The 24663-nt window shown below is 48.6% G+C and overlaps 7 protein-coding genes across 7 annotated transcripts; 4 read left to right on the forward strand and 3 right to left on the reverse strand.

Moving 5' to 3' along the window:
- Positions 1–1676: 1676 nt before the first annotated feature.
- On the forward strand, positions 1677–3259 carry N7500_001588 (MCT family MFS transporter; the record flags this gene model as incomplete). The annotated part of the gene is made up of 5 exons (XM_056672734.1): positions 1677–1816; positions 1892–2265; positions 2331–2534; positions 2614–2773; positions 2848–3259. The coding sequence occupies 5 exons, from the start codon at positions 1677–1679 to the stop codon at positions 3257–3259; spliced, it is 1290 nt and encodes a 429-aa protein (XP_056536253.1).
- Positions 3260–4179: 920 nt separating this feature from the next.
- Positions 4180–5416, forward strand: N7500_001589 (uncharacterized protein; the record flags this gene model as incomplete). The annotated part of the gene is made up of 5 exons (XM_056672735.1): positions 4180–4196; positions 4255–4460; positions 4514–4582; positions 4647–5104; positions 5165–5416. 5 exons carry the CDS (start codon positions 4180–4182, stop codon positions 5414–5416), a joined length of 1002 nt encoding a protein of 333 aa, XP_056536254.1.
- Positions 5417–6075: 659 nt separating this feature from the next.
- N7500_001590 (mRNA-binding protein RRP12) lies at positions 6076–9971 on the forward strand (the record flags this gene model as incomplete). Its single annotated transcript, XM_056672736.1, has 3 exons — positions 6076–6138; positions 6203–8110; positions 8166–9971. 3 exons carry the CDS (start codon positions 6076–6078, stop codon positions 9969–9971), a joined length of 3777 nt encoding a protein of 1258 aa, XP_056536255.1.
- A 1066-nt stretch (positions 9972–11037) lies between these two features.
- Positions 11038–11779, reverse strand: N7500_001591 (U6 snRNA-associated Sm-like protein LSm1; the record flags this gene model as incomplete). Its single annotated transcript, XM_056672737.1, has 4 exons — positions 11038–11211; positions 11313–11428; positions 11485–11553; positions 11614–11779. The coding sequence occupies 4 exons, from the start codon at positions 11777–11779 to the stop codon at positions 11038–11040; spliced, it is 525 nt and encodes a 174-aa protein (XP_056536256.1).
- Positions 11780–12104: 325 nt separating this feature from the next.
- On the reverse strand, positions 12105–13127 carry N7500_001592 (uncharacterized protein; the record flags this gene model as incomplete). Its single annotated transcript, XM_056672738.1, has 1 exon — positions 12105–13127. The coding sequence occupies one exon, from the start codon at positions 13125–13127 to the stop codon at positions 12105–12107; it is 1023 nt and encodes a 340-aa protein (XP_056536257.1).
- Positions 13128–14247: 1120 nt separating this feature from the next.
- Positions 14248–15483, reverse strand: N7500_001593 (C2H2-type zinc finger protein; the record flags this gene model as incomplete). The annotated part of the gene is made up of 1 exon (XM_056672739.1): positions 14248–15483. One exon carries the CDS (start codon positions 15481–15483, stop codon positions 14248–14250), a length of 1236 nt encoding a protein of 411 aa, XP_056536258.1.
- A 3490-nt stretch (positions 15484–18973) lies between these two features.
- N7500_001594 (uncharacterized protein) lies at positions 18974–19316 on the forward strand (the record flags this gene model as incomplete). The annotated part of the gene is made up of 2 exons (XM_056672740.1): positions 18974–18996; positions 19067–19316. The coding sequence occupies 2 exons, from the start codon at positions 18974–18976 to the stop codon at positions 19314–19316; spliced, it is 273 nt and encodes a 90-aa protein (XP_056536259.1).
- Positions 19317–24663: the final 5347 nt, after the last annotated feature.

Genomic DNA, 24663 nt, shown 5'->3' on the forward strand with positions numbered 1-24663 from the left:
GTTCCTGGATTTGATGGACGATAACGCAGACTCTGGGGATCATGTGCCGGGGCAATAGAGTCTGTGAAGTGCGTAGAACAATGAGTGTATTCCACGGAGTAGTAGACTCAACGCTACCCCCTCTAGATCCACTTTCGATACCAAGTCACAGTACGGAGTGTTCGGTTCAATACCGGGTAACTCACCAGCTCCATCGGACCAGACAACCGTGAGGTCGCGCATAAACTTGAGTACTCCGTACAATGATTGATCGGCCGTTTGTCCCTTTTAAGTACGTGGTTTTGGTCGAACCTGTCTACCAGAGAGTTGAATATTGATTATGTACACAGTACCTTTGTCATAGGGATTTATGGCCCCGAGGGCCCACAGTGGGGAAACCATTGCTATGTACTCCGTACGGAGTAGCCTCTCCGGATTGGCCAAACAATCTAAAATACTCGACCTAAACAGCTCGGAAGAACTCCCGCTTTTGCGGAATCACGCAGTCCTACACATATGACCGATCAGACGCAGAGACTCGTTACATTAAAATGAAATTTACCATATTACATGAAAGAATCTTGAAAAATACCGTATTCCCTGTGCGGGTGATCCGCACTAATCGCGGGATTGGTTTCCGATGCTTACCTAGACGGTAAGCCCTGACCCACACGGCAGGCCTAATTTGACCTAATGCTTTTAGCCTCAATCCTCACTTCACCTCCTGAAAGACCTCCCAATGACGGATAGATTTTATTTCATAGTCTCCGTCGCTGATTGCGTGATCCTCCAAGTGGATCGACCTGTGACGGTAACGTTTTGGTGTCTTACACTACTCTGCGTACAATGCCTCGCTTAATGGAACAAGACACGATGATTTTGACTATTTAATACTACAGCTGAGAGCTCCAGGGATGCCTTAGTCCCCCGAGCTAATTGTCTCGAAATATCACTTTAAAATCTTTTGACAAATTATCTCTGGTGAGAATGTGAAAAATGCCATTGGAACCATACCTAGGTACCTTAATCAAGACAAGAAAACAAACGAGGATCGGACGCACAGACGTTTAGAGTGTATATTTTGTGAGGACAGAACATCGCATGGTTGCATCTGGGCACCAACAGACGGTCGGTGATAATTTGTTATTAATCAGACGCAAGTCTGCTGGCTTATGCGTGCTAGAACATATCAATCTATGGGAAGCACATCCAGAATGTGATAATTAGCGTTCGAGTCGCTTTAAGATCCAACTGAACAATGATACCTTCTTTCCTTGATTCTTTCTCCCCTTATCGAACTATAAAAATAGCGTAACTACTTCGCACTACTTTGTTGGTAGTCCGATGAGTCCGTCTGTCTAGCCCTAAGTCCGGCCCTTAGTCCGGCCCTTAGTCCGATACTTAGTCCGAGATGAGATCCTACTCCGACGGGGACTCATTCGCACGGTGTGGGAAAAGGGAAAGATAGGCAAAGAGTGAAAATAGTAGATAAATAGGTGCTATGTTGAGGTCGCTATGCCCTGAGCATGGCTCACATACGTGACTCCATGATTTCCATATCTCGTTTTCCTAACGATCTTCGGTCCTCAAGAGATTCCCTATTTTCTCTCCCGCATTCGCAATCGCTTCCTATTCCACTATTTGGAATTTGAGATCGACATTTCTTTCCTGGGATTCGAATTGATATAGAATCCAAAATGACGATTCAGAATCAGGAGGCGGCGGAGGAAGGACAAAGTGCTTCTCAAGACGAGCGCAAGACTGAATATCGTATGGACGGAGGACTTCAAGCTTGGTTGCAGGTGCTAGGCAGTTGGATCCTCTTTGCTAACACCTGGTTCGTCATCCATTCACTCAGAACTTTGGACTGCTAGACTCGCTGAAAGATGGCAATTACTAATGCTGGGTACAGGGGTCTAACGAATTCTTTTGGTGTGTTTGAAACATTCTACACCGAAAGCTTGCTGGAAACCTCGTCAGCTTCGGCCATCTCATGGATTGGTTCCATCCAGCTTTTCCTTACGATGGTCATCGGGGTCTTTGCGGGCTGGTTCCTCGATGCCGGACATCTACAGCCCTTGCTCATCATTGGCACCTTTCTTGAGATTTTCGGAATGTTCATGACCTCTCTCTGCACTGAGTACTGGCAAATTCTATTGGCGCAGGGAATCTGCGTTGGTCTGGGCAGTGGCCTGTTGGGGTTGACTTCCGTGGCTGTGATTCCGTTGTATTTTTCAGAGAAGAGGATGATTGCCTTAGGAATCGCAGCTACAGGAAGCAGTCTAGGTGAGTCATGATCTAATGACAGTGATTCAAATCTCATCATTGCGGTCAGCTGATTGGGCCGGTAGCTGGAATTATATACCCTATCATGATGCGCAGACTCTTTGTGAGTGCGGGTTTTCCATGGGCAGTACGTGCGCTCGCCTTTCTCATGCTGGGATGTCTGGTCGTTTGTTGTGCAATTATGAGACTTCGCCCACGCCCTCCTCAGTCGACATCACTGGTTGATTTTAAACATATCCGGGATCCGTCATACATGGCTTTTGTCGCAGGTAAGTCTCTTGCTCTTCCCTCATTATGAACTTGTCAGTAGGAATCTGTTGGACTAATCAACCATCCACCCTCAAATAGCATTTACTTTAATGATGGCATCCGTCTACGTTCCTTTCTTTTATATTCAGAAATACGCTCTGCAATTCAACATTGATGATGATATGGCTTTTTACCTTCTAAGCATGATGAATGCTTCAAGTTTGATTGGACGTATTGGACCAAATTTGCTTGCAGATTAGTGAGAAGCCTTCCTTTACAACGAGCTATTCGAACTCTCATTTCCTCGGCTAACCTTTTTTGCTTTCTTTATAGCATTGGTGGCTTGAATGTAATGGCTCCAGCTTGCTTCTTATCGGCAGTCGTTCTATTTGTCTTCCGGTTCGCCGTTGATTTACCTGGCTTGATTGTGATAGCGCTATTCTATGGCCTAATCTCCGGAGGCATGGTGTCTCTCCCAGCAGCCATAATCGCAAATCTCACCAGCAAACCGTCGGAGCTAGGCTCACGCATAGGTTTGGCCTACACAATCGCTGCATTTGGTGCATTGATTGGAAATCCTATTGCTGGTGCTTGTCTGCGGCCGTCCGGGACATCCAGCTCTGATGTTCAAAGAGAGTACCAGGGAGTTTGGATTTTCGGGGGTGCTTTTATGTTACTCTCAACTGGCTGTGTGATTTTGACTCGATACCTTAATTCTAAAACTTTCACGGGGAACAAAATGTAATATTTTGATAGAGGATTGGTGGGATCAATTGAATATTTTCCCTATTTATGACTGCAAATTCCATGAGCCTACAGCCGACTCTATCAACCTTGCTACTTCCTGTAGATTTATCACATGCAGTCAGCTCTCTGAATAAATCCATCTTTGCATCATTCTGTTCGATATCAGGTAAAATGATACTATAACATTCTACAGACAAAAGCGCGACACCCACCACTCCACCACCCCGCCAACTGCCGGAGAAGAATAGCTGAACCAGCCAGGCGCTAGTCTTAATCTCATGACCATGTATTCGACAGGGCTTTCCCTTGCTGGTCCTCTTTAATGCAGTCTCGGATCGTCCGAGGAACAACACCAACGCAGTCCGCTGGGTACGAGAGTTATCCACCATGATGCCGGCGTTTTGGTCGGGTAGAAAAACCAAGAATAAGAGATGTGAAAACTTCAAAGTTTCATTGAAGCACAATGGTGTCACTTCTCAAACGGTCCAAGATGGCTTATCTAGAAGAGAGTTGAAGACCCTTGATTCCATGGTACCTTTGTCATAGAGCCGGATTTGTGCTAATTCTTGAACTTACTGCTTTGTACTGTAGTCTCGATAAGGTCTGGACTTATATTGCACGTGGCTACAACCTAAATAGGTGGACCGAAGGGTGTTGACTAAGACCCGAGATGAGCCGTTGCCCTATATTTCAGTCTGTATTGTTGGTCATACTTCTACTTTTCCCGCTAAAAAGAATAGAAGAAATAAAAAAAACTATAGCGAACAACAAATTATGGTCTGTGACGGCCTCCAAATTATGCAATTTACTCCACAAATTCTCTCCGCGGAATCACTTTCCTATTCTGGTGCGCGGGGATATATATTAGACAGCTTCGTGTTTGTCTGACTTGACACATCTCCAACCTCAATTTCAAAGATGACCCAGATATTTCTGTAATCAGTTCCCTTTCTTTGGTGTGTTATTCGTTAGTTGCTAACTCGTGACTGAAAGTACCGGTGCCACGGGCTACATTGGGGGTGAAGTCCTCCACGCTTTGCAGCATGCGCATCCTGACTACGAGGTTGCTGCCTTGATCAGAGATAATGAAAAGGCCAAGAAGGTTATTGCTGCATTTCCCAAGGTCCGCGTGGTCCTTGCGGATTTGGACAATGTTGAAATCATTGAGAAAGAATCCCGCAAAGCCGACATCGTTATCCGTGAGTCCAATTACGTGTGGTAGCAGAGCCTATCATTAATTTTCTCCAATTAGATGCTGCTAGTAACAAGCATCTCGGAAGCGTGAAAGCGATCTCAAATGGCCTGGCGGGACGTCAGAATGGTAGGCCATCTACTGCTGCAGTGTCGTATTTCCTGTTTGGTCGCTAATCGAAGTCAAACTCCAGCTTATTACCTTCAAGTCACCGGGGCTAGTGTTTTGGCAGGTCCTGAAATTGATAACAGCTCGTATGGCGAGCCCTCAGATCAAATTTTTGACGATTTGGATAACGTTGCTGATCTCCGAGACATAATCCGGGCATACAAGAATCGTCGAGTGGTGGATAACTACATCCTTGACTTAGGCTCCGGTGGCCCAAAGACTGCCATTATCTTCCCTCCTATCATATTTGGCACCGGTAAAGGTCCCGCGAATCAGCGCAGCGTGCAGGTTCCCTCATTGGCCCGGGCCGCTCTACTGCAACGTGTTGGTCTCTACCTTGGCAGGGGACTAAGTCGATGGGGTATTGTTCATGTCTCTGACTTGGCCAATCTCTTTGTCAAATTGGTAGAGCATGCTGTCAACGCCACCCCCGCCCCTATCTGGAATGAGAACGGCCTTTTCTTTGCGGAAAATGGTTTCGAGGTTGGTTCATGGCATAACGAGCCCCGAATTATGCATACTAACCTTTTTTTCCTCTTACAGAGCTTCAAGGATGTCGCTTTGGTGATTGCCAAAGAGGCACATAGCCTTGGTTACATCGATTCCCCTGACTCGGTGCAATCCATGAATATTGATGAGGCCAACGTTGTGATACCCAATGGAGTTGTGTTTCTCGGTACCAATGGTCAAGGTCGAGCTTTGCGGGCAAGAACATTATTAGGATGGCAACCCAATGGCGAGAGCTTCCAAAAGGCCGTGCGGGAGACAATCATTGCTGAAGCGGCACAGCTGTGACCATTTTCAAGGAACATTTGTTGCAAGCAAGTTAAAATGCTGCAATTGATATTCGCTTGGTCCAGGCATATTCCTACAATCTATTACGTTTTATGTATTGCACATTCTTTCACGCATGTGGTGGCTCCTTGCGGGCATTTTGTAGTTTCAGAGCTTGTGCCCACGGGACTAAATATCTGAGATGAGAACATTCCATGCGTTTAGAAGCTTGACAGAAAGAATTAGAATGACCGATACAATTCTCGAGCTGTCTGCTCGAGTGCTGATATTTGGACCTTATTAGACCTAGCTGCGATAAAGATTGGCGAGCTTAGGAAAATCGTACTAGCAAGCGACTGGTTCAATGAAAAAAACCAGAGGCTATCACAAACCAAATGCTATGTGTGTAGGAGTTTCCTCTCCTGGTTGCAGATAATTTACAAGAAGGCACATCTTGCGTAGTCTGATCATCAAAAGTGAAGGTAATCCTCTTGGAGATGACCTCGAGAATGTAAAACAGTCTTAGTCATCGCACGCCCGCCGCCTTTTTTGACCGCCTCCAAATTTGCCGGACTTTACTTTTTTTCCTTTACGATTTTTATCACCGCCAAACAGCCCTCTTTCTCATCCCAATACATTGCTTTCTTTAACTCTTCTCCACCTCGTCGTCCGCAATCATCATGGCGACTCTGGCGGAGAAGCTTGAGAAGATCAAGTCCCCCAAGTTGCAGAACCAGCATCACGTAAGTTTTCCCGCTACATACCCGGTGAATTTGTGAATTGACTAACATATTGATCCGTGCACAGACTGCTGTGGTGCTCTCTGCAGTTGAGGATACTCTCCGTGATCAAAAGGCAGATTTCTCACCTACCGCATATTTTGCCGCTCTTCTTGCACTGCTCTCACAGTCTCTGTCCGCATCCCAAGGCATTGTCAACAAAGATCTAGCGACATCCGTTGTCTACCTTCTCGACATCACAACTGCCTACGTCCCCGCCCCAATTCTTTGCGCCAAATTTTCTCAGATCCTCGAAGGCCTTGCACCCGCACTTTCTCTCCCCGAGGTCGAAGCCCCGCTCCTACGTCCTTCAATTGGTTGTCTCGAGTCTCTGCTCATTGCCCAGGATACTGCATCATGGAACCTCCCACACACACAGGTCGGCCCGCGACGTGCAATGGCAGGTCTGCTGAGTCTCTCGGTCGACCACCGGCCCAAGGTGCGGAAACGTGCCCAGGAGGCTCTTGTCAAGGTTCTCAAGGCGCCCCCACCGAGCCCTTCTCTGGACCACCCAGGTGCGGACATGTGTGCTCAGTCTGCGATGAAGACTCTGGGTGACAGCATTTCAGCTGCTCACAAGCAAAAGAAGGGTCGTCATGATGCTCAGGTCAACAACCACGAGCCCCTTATCATTCACTCGTTGCAGCTGATCAAGACCATTGCCTCGGCGTCAGGTGGCTGGCCCAGCAAGAAGATTGAGCCGCTTAGCGAACTTCTGATGAATGCTTCCCGCTCTAGCAACGAGTACATCACCATGGGCGCCTTTGAAGTATTTGAGGTCATTTTCGAAGGAATGGCTGACGAGTTCTCGTCTTCTAAGCTGCCCCGTCTTTTGGATGCTATCTCCGAACTCAAGCCTGCGCAGAATGACTCCCAGCTTCTCCCACCTTGGATTGCAGTGCTCTCGCGCGGTTATGATGTGGCCGCACAGATCACTCCCGAGGATACTTTCGAGAAGTTGCCGGATCTGTTCACCTTGATTTCTGGATTCATGGCTTCGCCTTCCAGCAACATCCGTGTTTCCGCATCTGAGTGTCTGATCTCATTCCTGCACAACTGCATCCCTAACTCTGTCATTGTGGACCCATCTGTGTATGATGAGAAGACCCTAGAGAAATTGTCTCGTGCAGCCGTCGACCTTCTGTCGGTGAAGTACCAGGCTGCCTGGAAAGAGGTGTTCAATGTTTGCTCTGCCTTGTTCGATTGCTTCAAGTGGCGATCAAGCCCGTATCTTGTCAAAATTGTCTCCACGATCGGTGAGCTGCGCAGCAATGGCGGCTTCCACGGTAAGAAAGAGGCCGATGCCGTTCTTGGTAGTGCTATCGAGGCGATGGGTCCCGAAGCAGTATTGGAGATTCTTCCCCTCAACATCATCGAGCAGAAGGCTGGCCAGCCCGGCCGTGTTTGGATGCTGCCCATTATGCGTGACAGCGTGACCAACACGAACCTACGCCACTTCCGTACCGAACTGGTTCCCCTGAGTGAGGCTCTTTACCAGAAGGTGGTGAACTTCGGCGCCGCTGAGAAGTCCGTGGAAGTGAAGATCTTCGAAACTCTTGTCCAGCAGACTTGGGGTACCCTTCCCGGCTACTGCGAGCTGCCACTTGATCTTGTGGATGCATTTGACCAGTCATTCGCTGAGCTTCTGTCTAACGTTCTGTACAAGCAGACCGAATTGCGTGTCGATGTCTGCCGTGCCTTGCAGAACCTGGTTGAGTCTAACCAGGCTATATTGGAGGTTGAGAACGATGAGGATGATCTGATCTTGCAACGGCGAATCACCAAGGCCGCTGCAAAGAAGAACCTCGCTCACCTTAGCACTCTTGCAAGCAACTTGCTGGCTGTGTTGTTCAATGTCTACAGTCAGACCCTTCCCCACTACCGCGGCTACATCCTACAGTGTATCAATGCCTACTTGAGCATTACCCCTGAAAATGTAAGTTCCCCTTCAGTTTTACATGCAAATCATCACGGACTAACATTCTTAATAGGAACTGAACGACACTTTCAACCGCGTTACTTCCATGCTTGAATCTTCTTTGGCTACCGAGCAAGAGGCAGCAACCAAGCAGAGTGCCCAGTCTCAGGGCTCATCTGACAAGATGCCACCGACCTCCCACACCCTGATTGACCTTGTTATTGCCATGTCAATCTACCTCCCTCGCTCCAGTTTCAGTGGCTTGTTTGCCATGGCGGCAGCTATCCTCAACAGCTCATCCCCCAACCCGGATCAGCAACTTATCAAGAAGGCATACAAGTTGATTCCCCGACTTGGAACAACCGAGACCGGCCGCGCCGCCCTCCAGGAGCGCAGTGGAGAGTTGCAGGCCCTCATGCTTGCCACCACTGATTCCACCCCTGCGTCTGGCCGCCGCGACCGTATGCTCGCTATCACCGAGATTATCAACCACCTGCCCACCTCAGATCTCCACTTCATCCCAGCAATCTTGTCCGAAGTGGTTCTGGGCTGCAAGGAGAGCAATGAGAAGGCACGCACAGCAGCCTTTGACTTGCTGATTCTCCTGGCCAAGCGCACAATCGACCCAGAGCGTAACCCTCCTGGCACTGTCATTCGCAGATCTCTTGTGCCAGGCGTTGCGGATGATTCCCCGGATGCCCCCGCTACCCTCGAGGAGTTCTTCACAATGGTCTCAGCCGGTTTGGCCGGTTCTGCTCCTCACATGGTGGGTGCCACCGTCACCGCGCTTTCCCGTCTGTTCTTCGACTTCCAGACACAGCTTCAGCCTGAGATGCTCAAGGAACTCGTTGAGACCGTCGAGCTCTTCCTTACCTCCAACAACCGCGAGATTGTCCGCTCTGTCCTTGGCTTCGTCAAGGTAGCAGTCGTCGTTCTCCCCGACGAGGCTCTGCGCCCCCGTCTTAACACCATGGTTCCCAGCCTCATGGCCTGGAACAAGGAGCACAAGGGTCGTCTCCGTAGCAAGGTGAAGGGCATCATCGACCGACTTGTGCGCCGATTCGGCGCTCCTCTCCTTGAGGCTATCGTCGGCGAGGAAGACCGCAAACTCATTGTCAATATCCGCAAAGCACGTGAGCGCAGCAAGCGCAAGAAGAAGGAGGGTGCCGAAGGCGACGACGAAGACGAAGAGGAGAAGGCCTCCAGGCCCCAATCCGGTAACGCCTTCGACAAGGCCGTTTACGGTTCTGACTCCGACTCCTCTGACAACTCAGACGACGGCGACAGCGATGTCGACGTCGACAACGTCGCTCAGATCAAGGGCCGCGCCTCCAAGAAGAGAGCAGGCCAAAGCACCCAGTACATTCGCGAGATGTCCCCCGAAGACAATCCCCTCGATCTGCTCGGTTCCAACGCTCTGGCCAGCATCTCCACCACCAAGCCCAGCCAGCGCTTCCTCAACACAGGCCCCGGCTCGAAGAAGAAGCGCGCCGCCAAGGTCGACGCTGATGGCCGTCTTGTTCTCGGCGATGATGGCGATGTCGTCGCTGAAGATGTCGAGATGTCCGGTGCTGGCGACGGTGGCGTTAACGCCTACCTCGCTGCTGTCAGCGGACCCGACGCCGTCCGCCGTGGTCAGAGAGGTAAGGTGAAGATGGGCCAGTCGTCGAAGAAGAATGCTGGCGATAGCATGGATGTCGATGAGGATGACCTGAAGAAGGATTTGCGCGCTTCTGGTGCCGGTCAGGGCCCTGGCCGTCGTGGTCTGGGCGCGCCTAAGACCTCTGGTGCGCCTGGCGGTGGTCGCATCGAAAAGCGTCGCAATACTGGCAATGCTCCTAGAGGTGGTGGCCGCACGGGATGGGGTAAGAAGAGATAAACTATTTACTTCAGAGTAAATCGTACTCTCTTTTTCACCTCTGTAGAGCTTGGGGGCTGGGGAGAAAACGGTGGCATCTAGCAGATCCCGGAGTTAACGTTATGAGTTCACTGTTTCTTGATTTCTTTTGTTTCCGCCATCTGGTCTTCGGTTCATGTCGTGCTTGGTTAGTGTTGACGTTCTCATAATACCCTCCGCTGGTGATTCCGTTGACTCTGGGCTTTTTTGCTTCTGTTTCGATGCAGAGTTATTCGACTCCGTTCTTTTCATGATATGATTACGATTCTGTTCAAAAGTTTCTTTTAGGTCAATGGACATAGATATTTCACTTTTGTCGTGTAAGATGTACATAGTAGTCTAGAAGCTGTGATATCCAGCCTTTCGTATTTGACACTGGTCTTGCTGTTGCCCAATGACCGAATTAATTCCCAGATTGATATCCCACGCTGATGAAATCCCAGTGGTCAAGTCCACTCAACTACATTCAAAAACCCAGGACCTCAAATACATCATGACTTTTATCATATTCTCATTTGCAAAGCAGCTTATCATGCAAAAAAAAAAATGTGTATCGAACATATCAATCAGAACTTCATGAACGCGAGCCAGCCAACCAGGCAGCTCAGCAGCATTTCCCACGGCCCCCCATCACTCGCCCAGAAGCAGACAGAGCGTGTGACGCAAAAGGGACAACACAAAGCTGACAGACGACATCGCATCCATCAAAGCCAAAGCGTCAACGGCTTCCTCACAGTATACAGCAGACACAGTAGTCCACCGCTCGAGCATCCGACTCCAGCCAAAACTCCATCGCCGATGCAATTCAATCACAATCCACCACGGCGCAGAAATCAAACTGTCGCTCATCAGGTCATCGACCGGTTATACTGGCGCCCTCTTCGGTTCCTTTGAACAATCGGTCTTTCAATACAGGTATCGAATATCAAATACCCGACCCAGGAAATAGAGCGGTAAGTCGACAGGGTACATAGACCAGACAAATAATCTGATCTGGCATACACTAACCCCAACAGACCAAACACAGACAAGTCGGTGGTGATAATAACTAGAACAGAATTTCCCCGCTATGCTCTGGCTCGAAACCGAGTGCTTGCAGCTCATCGTAGCGCTTCTTATCTCCTGTTTTTCGCTTCGCGTCTTCTTTCTTCTTCAGCGCGAAGACTTCTTCGCATGGGGCTTTTGTCAGTGTGGGCGGGATATCGTCTTCACGGTCGAGGTCCTATATCATTCAATCGAGTCAGTGTGGTTTCTTACTGAGATCTCTTCAAACTCCCATTAAACCTTGCGGTTATGAATTGAGAAATGAGGAATTGATCATACCACTTCGCCTAGCAGGAGCACATTTTCTCCACGAACGATAAAGATGCCCCGCGGGACATCAGCGTACAACTGTCCGGCGTAAACCCGTTCTACGGTATCCTGGAAAACAAGGTTGGCTGCGAGGATAAGTCAGATTAAGGCCGAGAGATTTGGGAGTGTGCGACTGGCATACCGAACTGGTCCCAGCTTCGGAGGACACCGATGAGTTTACGGCCGTCGCGGAGGATGATGACGAGTTTCTCTGCAATTGCGTTAGCTCTGCTCGTGAGACTGAGTCGCTGTAACTCTTCTGCGCACATACTATCTGTTAGGTCAAGCAGCTGTGCGGCGGTCGTGAACATCTGCGGGGGTAATTGCGGTGGGCCGCCAATAGGTCCTGCTGGGCCGAGGGCATTCTGGGCGAATTGGTTTTGCTGCGGGGTTCGAGGAGCCGGGGCAGGGCTTTCGTTCAGAGAGAGGCGCTCCATTGCGTGTTAGGAGAGAAAATCGAAAAGCGGGAGATGAGAGATTCAGGACTTCGGTGTGGATGTTCTCATTCTGCGTTGGATCGCGATGGAGGTCGCAAAGGCCGTCATCAAGGGCGGTGAGTTTGTCTTGTTTGCTCGGGATCTATATATTCGAGCGTTTGAGATTCTTCTTTCAAAGACATATATACTCTAAGGGAACTAAATACATTTGCAATTCTAAAGGGCTCAAGAAATGTACATGCTATACAGAAGCGAAAGGGGGAATATCCAAAACTAAAACCCAAAAAAACCCTCAACCCAAAAAGCCAACAGAAGGTATCTATATCTACAAAACCCCGGCACCTCTCTGCTGTCCTCTCATCCTCTCCTCTCGCCGTTTACTATATGGCGCACAGTACGGCTCATCTGCAGAGCCAATACTCGCCCTGACACCATCCTGCGAGCGATGATAAGCCGGACTCGACGGCGCGGGCGGCAACTGCATAGCCTTAAACTGCGCATCGGTGATAACCCGCATTCCATAAAGATACCGCATAAGCTCAAAGTCCGGCCGACTACCAGCCAGCGTCTGACCAAGAGAGTAGTGGTCCACATCGACATGGTCGAGCATACGATCCCACGCAGAAGGCAAGTCTGTCAGCGGTTCTTGAACAATCCCATCGATAGAGTGGGGCGACTCGACATCTTCACGAACCGGCGATGAAACGGGGTGCGAGATGCCGTCGACAAACTTGGTATTCGGACACAGCGGACACCGCGCTGACGGCGGGGTCGGGTGGGAACGAAAATGGCTCAAGACATGGGTGCGCCATTCCGCACCGTCGTCAAAGGACTCATGGCAGTCCAGCATATGGAAGAGACATGCGTATGTGCGCTGCTCTGTGCTGGCTGTTAGAGATACCGGTATTGACGGGGTGGCGGATGATGTAGAGGCTGCAGCGGTTGTATCCCAGGATGAGAGTGATGCGCGCGATAGAGCGGGCTCTGGGGGGCTGTCGGTGGTGATTAATGGGATCATGCCACTGAGAACGTAGATTCGATCTGTGCTGCTATCACCATGTAGGGATTCCACACCAGTTCCGGGTCTGGTATCCACTGATGATATTGACGGGGACTGCGATGCGCTAGACAAGGTCGACATTGTGGGTGATGAAATGGGGTTGACAAGGACGCTGGGTTGCTTTTGCTTTTTGGGTTGCGACAAGGCGGGGGTCCTACTTGACGCCGTGCTGGCGGTCGAACTCACGATACTGACACTGCGGGTAGAAGAAGATCGGTCTCTATTCGAGCGTGAAATGATAGGATCGAAGTCTCGAGGATCCTTGGGTTTGGGCTTGCGCTCCGACATTGCGAAAGATGGATGCGGATGGATACGGGCTGGATCGCGTCAGAGTCGGGGTTACCGGTTACATAGTAAGCACATAAGAGAGAGGTAGAAAGGAAAGTCATAGGGGGAACGGGAAAGGAACACACCCGATATCAGATCAACAAAATTTCAGATCTTCCAACATGCATGACATCCGTTTCTGCGCATTAGGTATAGGCTGAAGTGGGGGACTTTTGTTCTACTTTTTTTTTTATATGGCGGGGCTTTTGGGGTTGGGTTATATATAAGGGAATTTGTATATGCAATATACAATAGAGTATAGTATAGACTAGGTTACATCTCATGTTTCTTTCTGAAGATTCTCTTTGATGCCAGGTCTGGGAGACAATGCAGGGATCATACGGTTGTTGAGGCCGTTTGACTGCATTGGATGTGCAGGAATTGTATATGAAACAAGTTCGTCCGACCTTGGAGTTCGAATCAAGACACTAACATAGCGTAAAATAGGTATTGCAGGGTTCTACCTTACATTCTTCACACATATCTTGTACAAAGTAAACTACAGGGACCGATTGTTCCCAACGGTACTATTGGACATGTGAATGTTCTTCTATTCCTGGATAGAATAAAGTAGAATAGAGGTACAATGCTGCTGCAGAGACAAGGTACTGGATATCTTGTTCGGAGTACTCCGTATACGTATGCTAGATGCACCGGGTCAACTATACCGCGTCACCAAGGCCACGGAGATTGCGGGGGGGGATATCACATGCAAATCAGGCCTAATATAGAAAAAATAGGTGGGAAATTTCTTCATTTTGCTCACAGGGTGAGGAATTAAGTAAGAGAAGAGAAAGAAGGATTGATCAGAAGTGAGACCACAGGCCTCGTGAGAGGAGAATGACATAGAAAAAAAAAAGGTAGCAGGTCTTTCGGAATTTTGAAAAAGAAAAGTCTCCAGACAGGAGTGAACAGCCAAAGGTAAAACAAATCCCAATCCGTCTATTTGGTAGCGCCAGAGATAAGAAAAATCAAAACCAATCCGACACCGTTGATGCCCGCAAGCCAGAGTAAAAATGCACAAGTCTATATCGTTTCGTGGCGCGCATAACATAAGTTTTCAAGGCATAAAAGTTGTGAGTTAGAACCGGTCGGCCAAGTCCCCGCCAGCAACGGAATTGCTAGCTGACGAGTTCATGGAGGAAAACCCGGCCGCGGGGTTGAGCATGTCCTGCACCGCAACCTTGGGAATCTGGGGCACAGGCAACTTGCGCTGCGTGCCGTCGGGTTTTGACATGATATCGGAAATGGTGGGGCCCATATGACCCTGGGTCGGGCTGTAATAGTTGGGACCTTCCGGTTGGGGCTCCATAGGCGCCAAGGCGGGAGTGTGCTGAAGGGACAGGTGACGAATGGAAGGCAGATGCAACTCGCTGGCACCGAGAGGGCGCAGACGGGGCGAGTGTGCCGGGGTAGCCAAGGGAGTGTGATCGGGAGTGGGAGAAAGAGAATCGTGAGAGAAAGTAGGAGAAGAAGGAGCGGTGGAGTTGGGGGAGTTGGGACGAGAGCGCTTGACACGGTGGCCATAGCCGTCATCATCATCGTTGGAATGCGAACGGGTCATGCTCTGTGAAATCGCATACGCGGAAAGTGAAGGAAGACCACGGCTAGTGCCGTGATGACGGGAGCCAAACATTTGGTGTCCTCGAGAGCCGTGGAAGCCCATGTGATCATCACGCTCTACTTGCGAAGCAGCAGTAGCCAGAAGGTTGATGTCCATTCCGGAAGAGGCGCGTTCAGCGGTGCGAGAGTAAGGACCCAAATTTGAGCGCATGTGATTGGCGTAGTTGGAGAAGGAGTGGGGAGGCGAAACATCCGGAGATCCGACCTGCGAGACTGGAGCGGAGCGAGTGATGGGCTTGCTCGGAGGGGGCATCATGTTGGCAGCGTTGACCATTCCAGTATCCTGGCCTGCAGCGGCTGCGGCAGCTGCCAAGTGCTGAGCCTTGTTACTACGGCGCGAGTTGGGATTGTTGTGAATGCGCGAGTGGCGAGTGAGTTCGTCGGAGCGACTGAAGCGCTTCGTACAACCGGGGAACTGGCAGGCGTGTGGCTTCTCACCAGTGTGGGTGCGGATGTGCCTCGTCTGGTGCTCTAGGCGGTGGAAGGCACGGTCGCAAAGAGGACACTTGTACGGCCGAGGTAGGTCTTGGCGAACCTCCTCATTTGCAGGACGTGCACCCTTCATGAGGGGCGGTAACAAGCTAACTGAAGAAGCCATTGAAGAGTCTCCTGGAGTCGATGGTGTCGAGTCGGGAGAGGATTCGTGAGGATTTAGTAGATTTGAAAACCCCACTGAAGTAGCCGGTGGTGGCATGTGAATTCCCCCAGAACGAATTTGGATTCTGAAGGGGTCGATTTTCTCGCAGGGGTCTCAAGCTAAGGTCGATCAAACACCCGGTTGGGAATAAACGGTCGATCGGGATCGGGAGATGCAGACAAAATCCTAATAGCTTAGGAAGTTGACAATAGTGGGGAGATATAAAGCAAGAGGAAAAGAAGAGGAAAAAAGAGAACCTGGAGACGACGATCTGGGGAGTCACAAATAATATATGGAATGGAGGGGGAAGGGAGAAATCGGGGAGAAGGGGCAGTGTCGGAATCGGACTTGGAGAAAAGAAAATTCTGAAAAATTCACCAAAAAGCAAAAATTTGAAATTGAAAATTGAAAATTAAAAAAAAAAATTGAAAATTGAAAAAAGAAAATTGAAAATCGAAGAGATCAGGAAAACTAAGTGTGGGGGAGAGAAGAAGGGGGCAAAAGAGGAAAAGTGGGAAATTTTGGAATTGAAAAATTCATGAAAAATTACCAAAGGGGAAATTTACAGAAAATTCAAATATTTTTCAAAACAAAAAAAAAGAGACCTTTAGTCAAGTAGAAGTACGATTATCCTCCAAGGTAGAACTTAACCATGAAGCTATTAGTCCTAATATGTGTCATTATCCTAATACCGTCCCATATACCCCAAAAATGTAGGGGAAAAAAAAGAACCAAACTACGTAACCGCATCAAGCAAAAATGTGGGGACTCGCATTTTTCCTGAAGAACCGTGTGGCGTGAGGTGCGTGTCCCTATCCGGCTATCGCGCCTCTGGAGAATTTCTTATCAGAACATGGGGGATTTACCAATTTCTACTGGCTCCTACTATGGCCTATCTTTGGAGAGAATAGATGATATAAAAATGATGGCATGCGGAGAGCGGATGACGAGCAGAATCTGGGGAATCCCCAATGCTCCAGATTATAAAATCATATGTACTCCATACTCCGTACTTCGGACTACAGTATAAAATCCTGAGATACTCTGCAAAAAAAACAAGGACTCGGAAGTCTGGGGGTTGCTGTCATTTCAGGTCGGACCAGTCCAGACCCATGTACAATGGAGATCCTGCGGACCATCTGATCCTGTCACGGAGTGACGATAACGAGGATCATCGATGATGTCGATATCTGAGGTGCAACTATTCGTTCAATCTGATTGTAATCATTTAGTCACGCGTAAACAACACAACAAATCAACAGGTCATTCTGTGCAACTTCTGCGGCTTCATCATCCGGAGGAATCATCTCCCCGAACCCTACAATGGCGTATAGAACCCTGCAATCATCCACTCAGGTTCGCCGACAATCCCCCGGATTCCGGGGGTAAAGATATCATTTTCTATTCTGGTTTGTTTTTGTTCTTGTTTTAGGTTCATCTTATTAACACACCTCCTTAATTGATTATCATACGATAGAGCGAAGGAATAGCTCTGATAGGCGCGGATCACTCGAATTATTGATAGCCCTGATGCAGCTACCATGCAGCCGCAAAGCCGCGTATCTTGACAAAGGGACCAAAGATGCCAGTGTCAGCCCCTGCACAATGAACACTTGGCTGCATTCCTTGCGCAAGAAGACAGTATCCCCGGCCCCGCCAAGGCGCCCAAGTATAGCAAGTGACCAGGGGGCGTAGATTTCCTTTTCTTGGCCGGCTGAATCTCAAATCGAGGGTAATAACCGGGGGTCTGGGGCCCCGGTTCTTAAAAAAAAAAAAAAAAAAAAAAGATAAATCAAAATATGTATGTTCTCCGTCCGTGTTTGCTATTCTTCTTTCTGTGGCACAGGTGCACGCTTCTCTACTCCGTATCTGATACGGAGTACACAGGCTATTTTCACCCGAAATTCCCCGGAAGATGCCCACCAAAGGGCCGAGGCGCGGGATGAACGGGATAAAGAAAGAGACGCCCACTCGGCAAGGCCGTCCCACCGTCCGGTTGCCTTTTTCCGTTATCTTTGGGGTCCGGGGTGAAGGGCTCCGAGGTATCTCGAGGGACCTCGGGAATATTATGTCACAGCAAAATATATACACGTACGGAGTACTGCCTAAGCACCTTTACCCTATTGTATACTGTAAGATTGATGCCACATATCCACTCCGTATGTTTTATATTGTACATCCTCAAGTCCAGTGCAGGGACCCTTAGTGGCAGATCTTAGGATTTTTACCCTCGGGAAAATTCAACCGATCCCCACAGTTCCCTGGGGATATTGACTTAGGTCCCCTTGGCAAATCAGGACCAATTTAACAGACAAAAACCGCAGACAAAAGATAACGGAGCTTAGTCAATGCCCAGATTGCTATGCCGGCCCGACTACCGAGTTCGTACTTTTGAGGACGGGGATCTCGAAGAAATCGCACAAATCCCTGTTCCCCTGAATTTTGGGGAATAAAATGAGCTGACAGATATACCCGATGGCAGTCTGTCGTAACCTGGAGTTCTCCATTTTGCTCCACGGGGAATATGGCACCATGCTGGAGAATGTCCGGACTCGGTGTGGCAATCTGCAGTAGATAGCCTGATCTTTTTATTATTATTTTCTAATTTTATTATTTTATCCAAGAAGCAGGTACCACGCCTATAAGCAATTACCCGCTTTTTGCCGATATTTGCGACGTGTACAGGGTCAATAGTACGTACTCCGTACATTTGGTAGTTAAATCATGAAACTCCCTAGGATGTGAGGTGCTTATGTTTCAGGTGACGAGTTCCCTGCGATATATTACATGAGCTCCGTACGGAGTACACTTGATATAGAAATCGAGATATATCTACTCCGTACCGAACAGCAGACAGATCGGATTCAAAGTCGCGACGCATTGCCACCCCCCGAACTCGTCTCACTTGCCTAGTCAGGTCTCTACAATCGAAAGATCCGCAAAGCTACGAGCTACTCCGTACTTCCTTTCTAGGTGCATAGATAGTCAAGGGTGGGGGGGGAAAGCCCCAAACCGGTAGTTCCGATTGCCGCCCCAAAAACGCAATATCGCCACGATAGAACCTCATCGCACAAAACGATATGATCTTTTTTTTCGAATGAGTTGATTAAGCCAGTCCAATACCCGGTGATCACCATTGTCCAACAGATAAGTACTCCGTATCTCCCTACCCCGCAATCATGAAAGGCGTATCGCTTTGGGAGAAACCCGAAACCGACAGGAAACGATCTGCAACTGACATCTCAATCTTGCTGCCAAATCTGCCTTGATCGTCACGATCGCCCGTAGGATTGGATTCTCCGATATCGCTGTCGTCATGGAGGCGTCTCCCCACAGGTCGATCTATCACGCCATCCGGGGAAAGCTGGCAATCTAGTACATATGTATCCCGTATCACGGAGTATACGAGGGTACTTCCTTATAGCTTTGGGAGCATGCGCACTTGAATGTACCGTACTCATATGGAAATTGGATTCAAATCCATGATACTCTCAGCATTCCTCCCACTTTTCTTCCCGATAATGCTGATCAATCCCATTATCCTGGCATGCAGACCCGCGCACAGGGCGGGTACGTCGATCCTGGATGGGGAAAAGAAAAAAGCAAAAATCAGTCCTACAGACAAAAAGCAATGACTAAGAGAAGAAAATGCGAAACAGAAAAGACAAAAAGCAAGGGAAAGAAATAAAAAAAAAGTCAAATGCGAGACAGAACAGAACAAAAATGCTCAATTAGGAGCGTGGAGATCCCCCCGGACTCTCTCCGTTATCAGTCCGGAGCCTCGCTGTGCTCCGTGTGGAACTCCTTTTCCATCCGAGCTCTTTCAGATTTGGGATTCAACCCTTGAAGGTGCCTATATTCTTAGTCAAGATGTCACTAACGACCAGTGATATCTATTTCTAGTACCTAACAGTTCGCTATCAATACCCCCGCATACCCCCAGATCGTCATGATAGCATTGGGGGCTCGAGAGGCAATCACTTTCATAATTCTCTATTATTCACACCTGGAACACGGGATTAATCCTGGATATTATTAACCCTATGCTGTGAAGTTTTCCAAGCGCCGAGGCAGGGTATGAGTTGGAGTCTGGCCGCGACCGTCCCTTTCAGCCCATACCCCCTTGCTACATGAGACTTCACACAGTTCCGGTACTCGCGACTCGCTACTGGCTGTACCACATCCAACACGGTGTGAGTCATGACGTGCTCACGTCTCAGCTCGAGGAATATTCAAGGTGAAAGCGCCTAACGGAAAATCCCAAAAAAAGGAAAGAGTGACAGGTCAACTAATCACCGGGGATCGACTCATCTTTCGCGCTCCGTTTCCAATCGTCCTGGCGCCGGGGTTTTGTCTCCTGTCTTGCTGCCTGGAGACTGAAACCCCTTCCAATCCGAGGCGCCACCCGTCAGCAAGACAAAGACGTAATTTACCCAATGCAAAAAGCGGGAACAGTGAAATGATTTCAGGGGATAATGGGGTATGGTTGTACTCCGTGGTATATTCCGGAGTAGAGTTCCATCCAGTCTCAAAGGTGACATTCGGTTATTCTTGGCAGGTCTCGATGCGGGGAGTAGTTTAAGGGAGAATCCGGGGTAGGGTTGATTGTGAAGCAACATTCCACAGAAAGGGTAGAGGCCACCTTTCGGATCCAATTACTTGATACAGCATGGGGGCGTATTCAACCTTTTTGTAAAAAGACACCTATGCTTTGAGGAATTCACAATGCAACCCACCCAGGCGTTTTCCATGAGATTACATAATGCATTTCCTAATCCAGCCACCCTTCTACCTAGGTAGGAAACCCTTTATACACACTCACTTTCCTTATTGCCCTCTCCTTTGCCAAGGCGAGTGATCAGCGATCCACACCTTCTGGAACAAACTCAGCCCCGGCACCCAATAAGCGACGGAAATGGCCTCACACTGATATCACCATCTGCGGGGCCGTCATTCCGGAGTCCGCGATTAGGCCATTGGTGGAATTCTTACATTTGTCCGGGAGATTACACCCTATCTACACATTATCTGGAGAACATGTGATAGTCTGGGGAATACAAGATAGGGTCAAAAAAAAAAAAGGGGAGAAGGGGGGAATAGTGTCCGTTACCGTGTCTAGTTCCCGGTGAAGCCCCTAATTCCACTTAGCCACCTAGGCGTTTACAGTGGAAAAAAAAATTCTCTCTGTTCAACTCCACTGAGCGATTTATGCTACCCCATATTTGAATACCATAATACAACCCACCAGCAGCCGAGATCAACTCTCGGAACACTATGCCCCCTGTCGCTCATAAGATCCACATTATCACAGTTCCTATAGTCTTGGACGCTATATCCAGGTACCATATGCAGTAGATCACTTAGTTCGAGATGAAATCTCTCGTCCGTTTCCAATGAAATAACCCTAGCCCGGTGAAGAAACAGGGGTAAATAAACAAAAGAAAAGACACTATAGATTAAAAACCCTCTTCTACCCTCTTTCAATCACACAGTAGGATCCGGGGCCAGCAATTTCGCCCCAAACACACACCATAACGGGCGAATCCCCGAGATCGAACTAGGCGGGAGTCCGCTCCGAACCAGCTGCGCTCTCGCTAGCACGTGTATACTCCGTACATAAAAGGGGGGGTGAGAATTTGCATTATTGCATTATAAATCTGAATTATTGGAAATCACACAAATCATACGTACGGGAACTCCGGATTCTTTATTCCCAATTGGGATATCATGAAGCGGGGGCCCAGATCTCCACGGGCATAGTGGAATGGGTTTCACATGTTCTATGTATATGTCACATGCGGGAAACGCGTTTATCTTTTTAACTTCATCCAGGCTGGAATAGGGGAGGTTTTGATAAGAGTGAACTGGAATGCGCCCGTGGCTGCCTCGGTTTCTCCGTGCGGCATACCTTGCATGGTGTGCAATGCGCGTGTACGGAGTACCCTTGGGAAATGGCGAAATGGCGTCATTGGATGGGGGCCATGTGTTTTCTCCAGATTTGTCCACATTGATAAGAGATTGAGATGTCCACAGGTAGACACCCGTGGACGTCTTTCCGAGATCATCTTACCTAAGGGCGGTTATGTTATATGACGACACAGCTCATAACCTAGACCATTCTTCTGCAGGTACCAGACCATGGGAATCAGCCCATAGGGCTGGAGAAATGACAACCCTCGGGTGATGTCGGACGGGACATTCTCAGGCATTTTCCCAGTTGCGGGGCTTAGTGCCGATACGGGTGTCTATCGAAACTCCACGATGATCAGGGGGCGTTTTTTTTATTTTATGGGAAGTTAGGAAGAGGAAGGTGTGCCAGGTCTTGGCTATCCGTTTTCGACGGTGTAGTATAGACGGGTCTAAACGGAGTGGTTTTGCACACTATAAAGGGACTACTTGATGGCAAATTCAAGGAAGGAGAGATTTTTCACGGAGCAAACACTCAGTCTAGTAATAGTAATTCAAAAAGGGGCTCGGTGAGAAGAAAAAAAAATTTTGCTCTTCCCCTGTGTCAGTTCCCGTCTCTGGAGCCTCCCGATTTGCGCAACTCGGGCGAAATTTCTCGGCATTCCCGTGCCGAATCGGCTTGTTTGTCTCTTTGCGTGTCGCCGTGCCGGGTTCTATTTTGTCCCAATACTTGTATGTTGTATTAATTTGGTACTCTCCACACTGCCCGCACCTATTATTATCATTCCATACTGTATATGTTGTATGGTTGGTTTTTTTTTTTTTTTTTTTCCAAGAAAAAAAAACCCTCCTTACTACCGTGCCACCCCGAGATTCTTCCGAGGTTCGGAAGTTGGGGGGAGCCGTGGGATGATCTGGATGCGCCGGACGTACTACCCATGCAGGTAATCCCTAGGCCCTTCCCGTCTCATAGCGCTGTAGAGAATGCTTGTCCTAAATTCTATTATTGCGTATTGTCAGCCTCGGGATGAATGGAAGAGCCTCGGGATAACGGAAGTTCCTCGGATATAGCCGTTAGGTAATTCTTGGGGCATCTCCTGTCTCTTGGATTTTGTGTGTCCAGTCTACTCCGCACATAGCGGTGAGGCTGTGTGGAGTTTCTGAAGTCTGTGTCAAGTTGTGGAGATCTGATAAAATTTACCGTCCGGGTCTGGCGTGATTTTACCCATCTTATTCCAAACCCTAGATTTGCCTCTTCAGCAAAACAAATCTCCAAATCTCCAATGGGATTTCAAAGGTTAAAACAAAGATGTGAGATCAGTAGCTATTCGAATCGAATCATATTGTGTCAAGAGAGAACGCTGAACTATCTCAGCCAACGCTATACATTCTTGAACCTCTCAATGCTCTCTTCAACATGGACAGTCAAAGAAGCCCACCCGACAATCAAATTGCATGCAATAGTTATCAATTTTTTCACGAACTCAAACACAGATCACACATGCTTACTTTGATCTGACAAAAAGATCCCGGAAAGCCGAGGAATCTCGTGATCGTTCACCTCTATAGAAACTACATGACTACATAGATCAAACACCTACCGAGTAAAGGAAACAGACCAATTGGTTTTAAGGTCCCTGTCCGGATTATATGGAGATTCGGACGCATTAACAGTATGACACGCCCATTGGTAAGTTTCCGCTACATATACCTATCTCCAAATGTTGTTCCTGTGAGTGCCGCTTTTGTCCTTCCCTCAGCCCTCGGCCGATACATGACGGTCTTCTCTATTCCCGCTCACCCCGTCTCTTCTGCCATGTCCCCCAAGCTACGCTAGTCGATCTTCCTGAATACCGCAAAGAGGACTGTGAATATCATACAGCAATCTCTCGCACGGATCGTAGGAAAGGAGATCAAAGCCTTCGGCTAGATGGTACATAGATATCTCGAATTGATGTATACCCCCTCCAGCTAGATGCCTAATAAGATTCCCCGCCTTATAAAGAAAGGTACGCGAGGTCACTGTAGTGACACAGCCTAGGAAATAGCACTTCATGTAAATATAGCCACAGCTCCTTCCCTCTATTTGTTCAAATATAATAACACGAATAGCATGAAGCCGCATTCTTAGAAAGCACCCCTCCACAACCCCGGATATATAGTAAATCGATGATGGGTTCGCAAAGAATCTCTACAAACCCCAGAGGCATAGACTTGAGGGACCACTACTATCTCTCTTCTCCAACACCGATCTAGGAACCTGGAGGCAAGTTACCAACTCACACCCCGCGCCAAGTACGAGTAAGTGGGGGTCTTTGGGGGCTCCCATACTCCTCCTTGTAAAGATGGTTCAGTTTGCCAACTATCCACCCAATGATAGCAATCGCGGGCTGCGATGATACCATTTGACTGGAGGCATTGACCCCCTTTTGGATCTGCATACAAGATCGTTGTGGCACATGCAACGACCCGTTTCCAGCGTCTAGGGGGGCAGATAACGTTGTATGGACCACATGGACGGAAGAGGTAGGATGAGCGGGGGAAATATCATATTGTTCTGTATCGGCCGAGAGCCCGAAGAGAGGAGGAGGAAAGAAAGAGAGGCGAGACCGAGCCTCGAGGGAATCGACGTTATAATCCCATTCTGGTTTGGGCAGGTACGATCAAGGCAAGAACGACCTCGGTGTCTGTGGTCATACCGACAAGTATTGTTATCTTGCATGAGAGACGTGCTTGCACAAGACATGGGTACAAACAATTCTACGAATGTTTAAGGCCAACAGCAAATCATGGGCTAGCAGGAGGTTACAATTGCCAAAGCAGCAGTATAGTCACACATTTGTGTGAAAAGTATCACACAAACAAGGTCAGGTGAGAACTCTGGATCTTCAGACTGTAGCGTCTCTAGGACTTGAGGGACCTCATTGAAAATCAATAACTTTGAGACACGGTTGTAATTATATACTGTAGATTGGACATACGGAGGTCTATATCATCTCCCTTGACATAGCAGAATAAGTGAGTTAGGTCCCTGGTATGTCCTTAATATATATGACCTCACTAAAGCCATTGATCATGTTTGGGGATTTATAAATTAGCCTTATCACCCCCGGTGCATTTTATCCTGGTTAGCCTTGCATCGTCACGATGCTTACCTGTCGCGGTGTCCTTGAGACAGGTCTCATTCCATAAAGAGCAGATCTGTCCGCCATATTTGGTAGCAGCCGCACTAGAGATACCACATCCGACGCAATTCGTCTGCGCGTCGTCGAACTCACTCTACAGACATGCTCTGCCTATTCAGGCAGCCACTGAGGCTGACAATCAAAC

The sequence above is a fragment of the Penicillium coprophilum genome (genome assembly GCF_028826855.1).
Source record: "Penicillium coprophilum strain IBT 35676 chromosome Unknown utg000002l_segment0_segment0, whole genome shotgun sequence".
Lineage (NCBI taxonomy): Eukaryota > Fungi > Ascomycota > Eurotiomycetes > Eurotiales > Aspergillaceae > Penicillium > Penicillium coprophilum.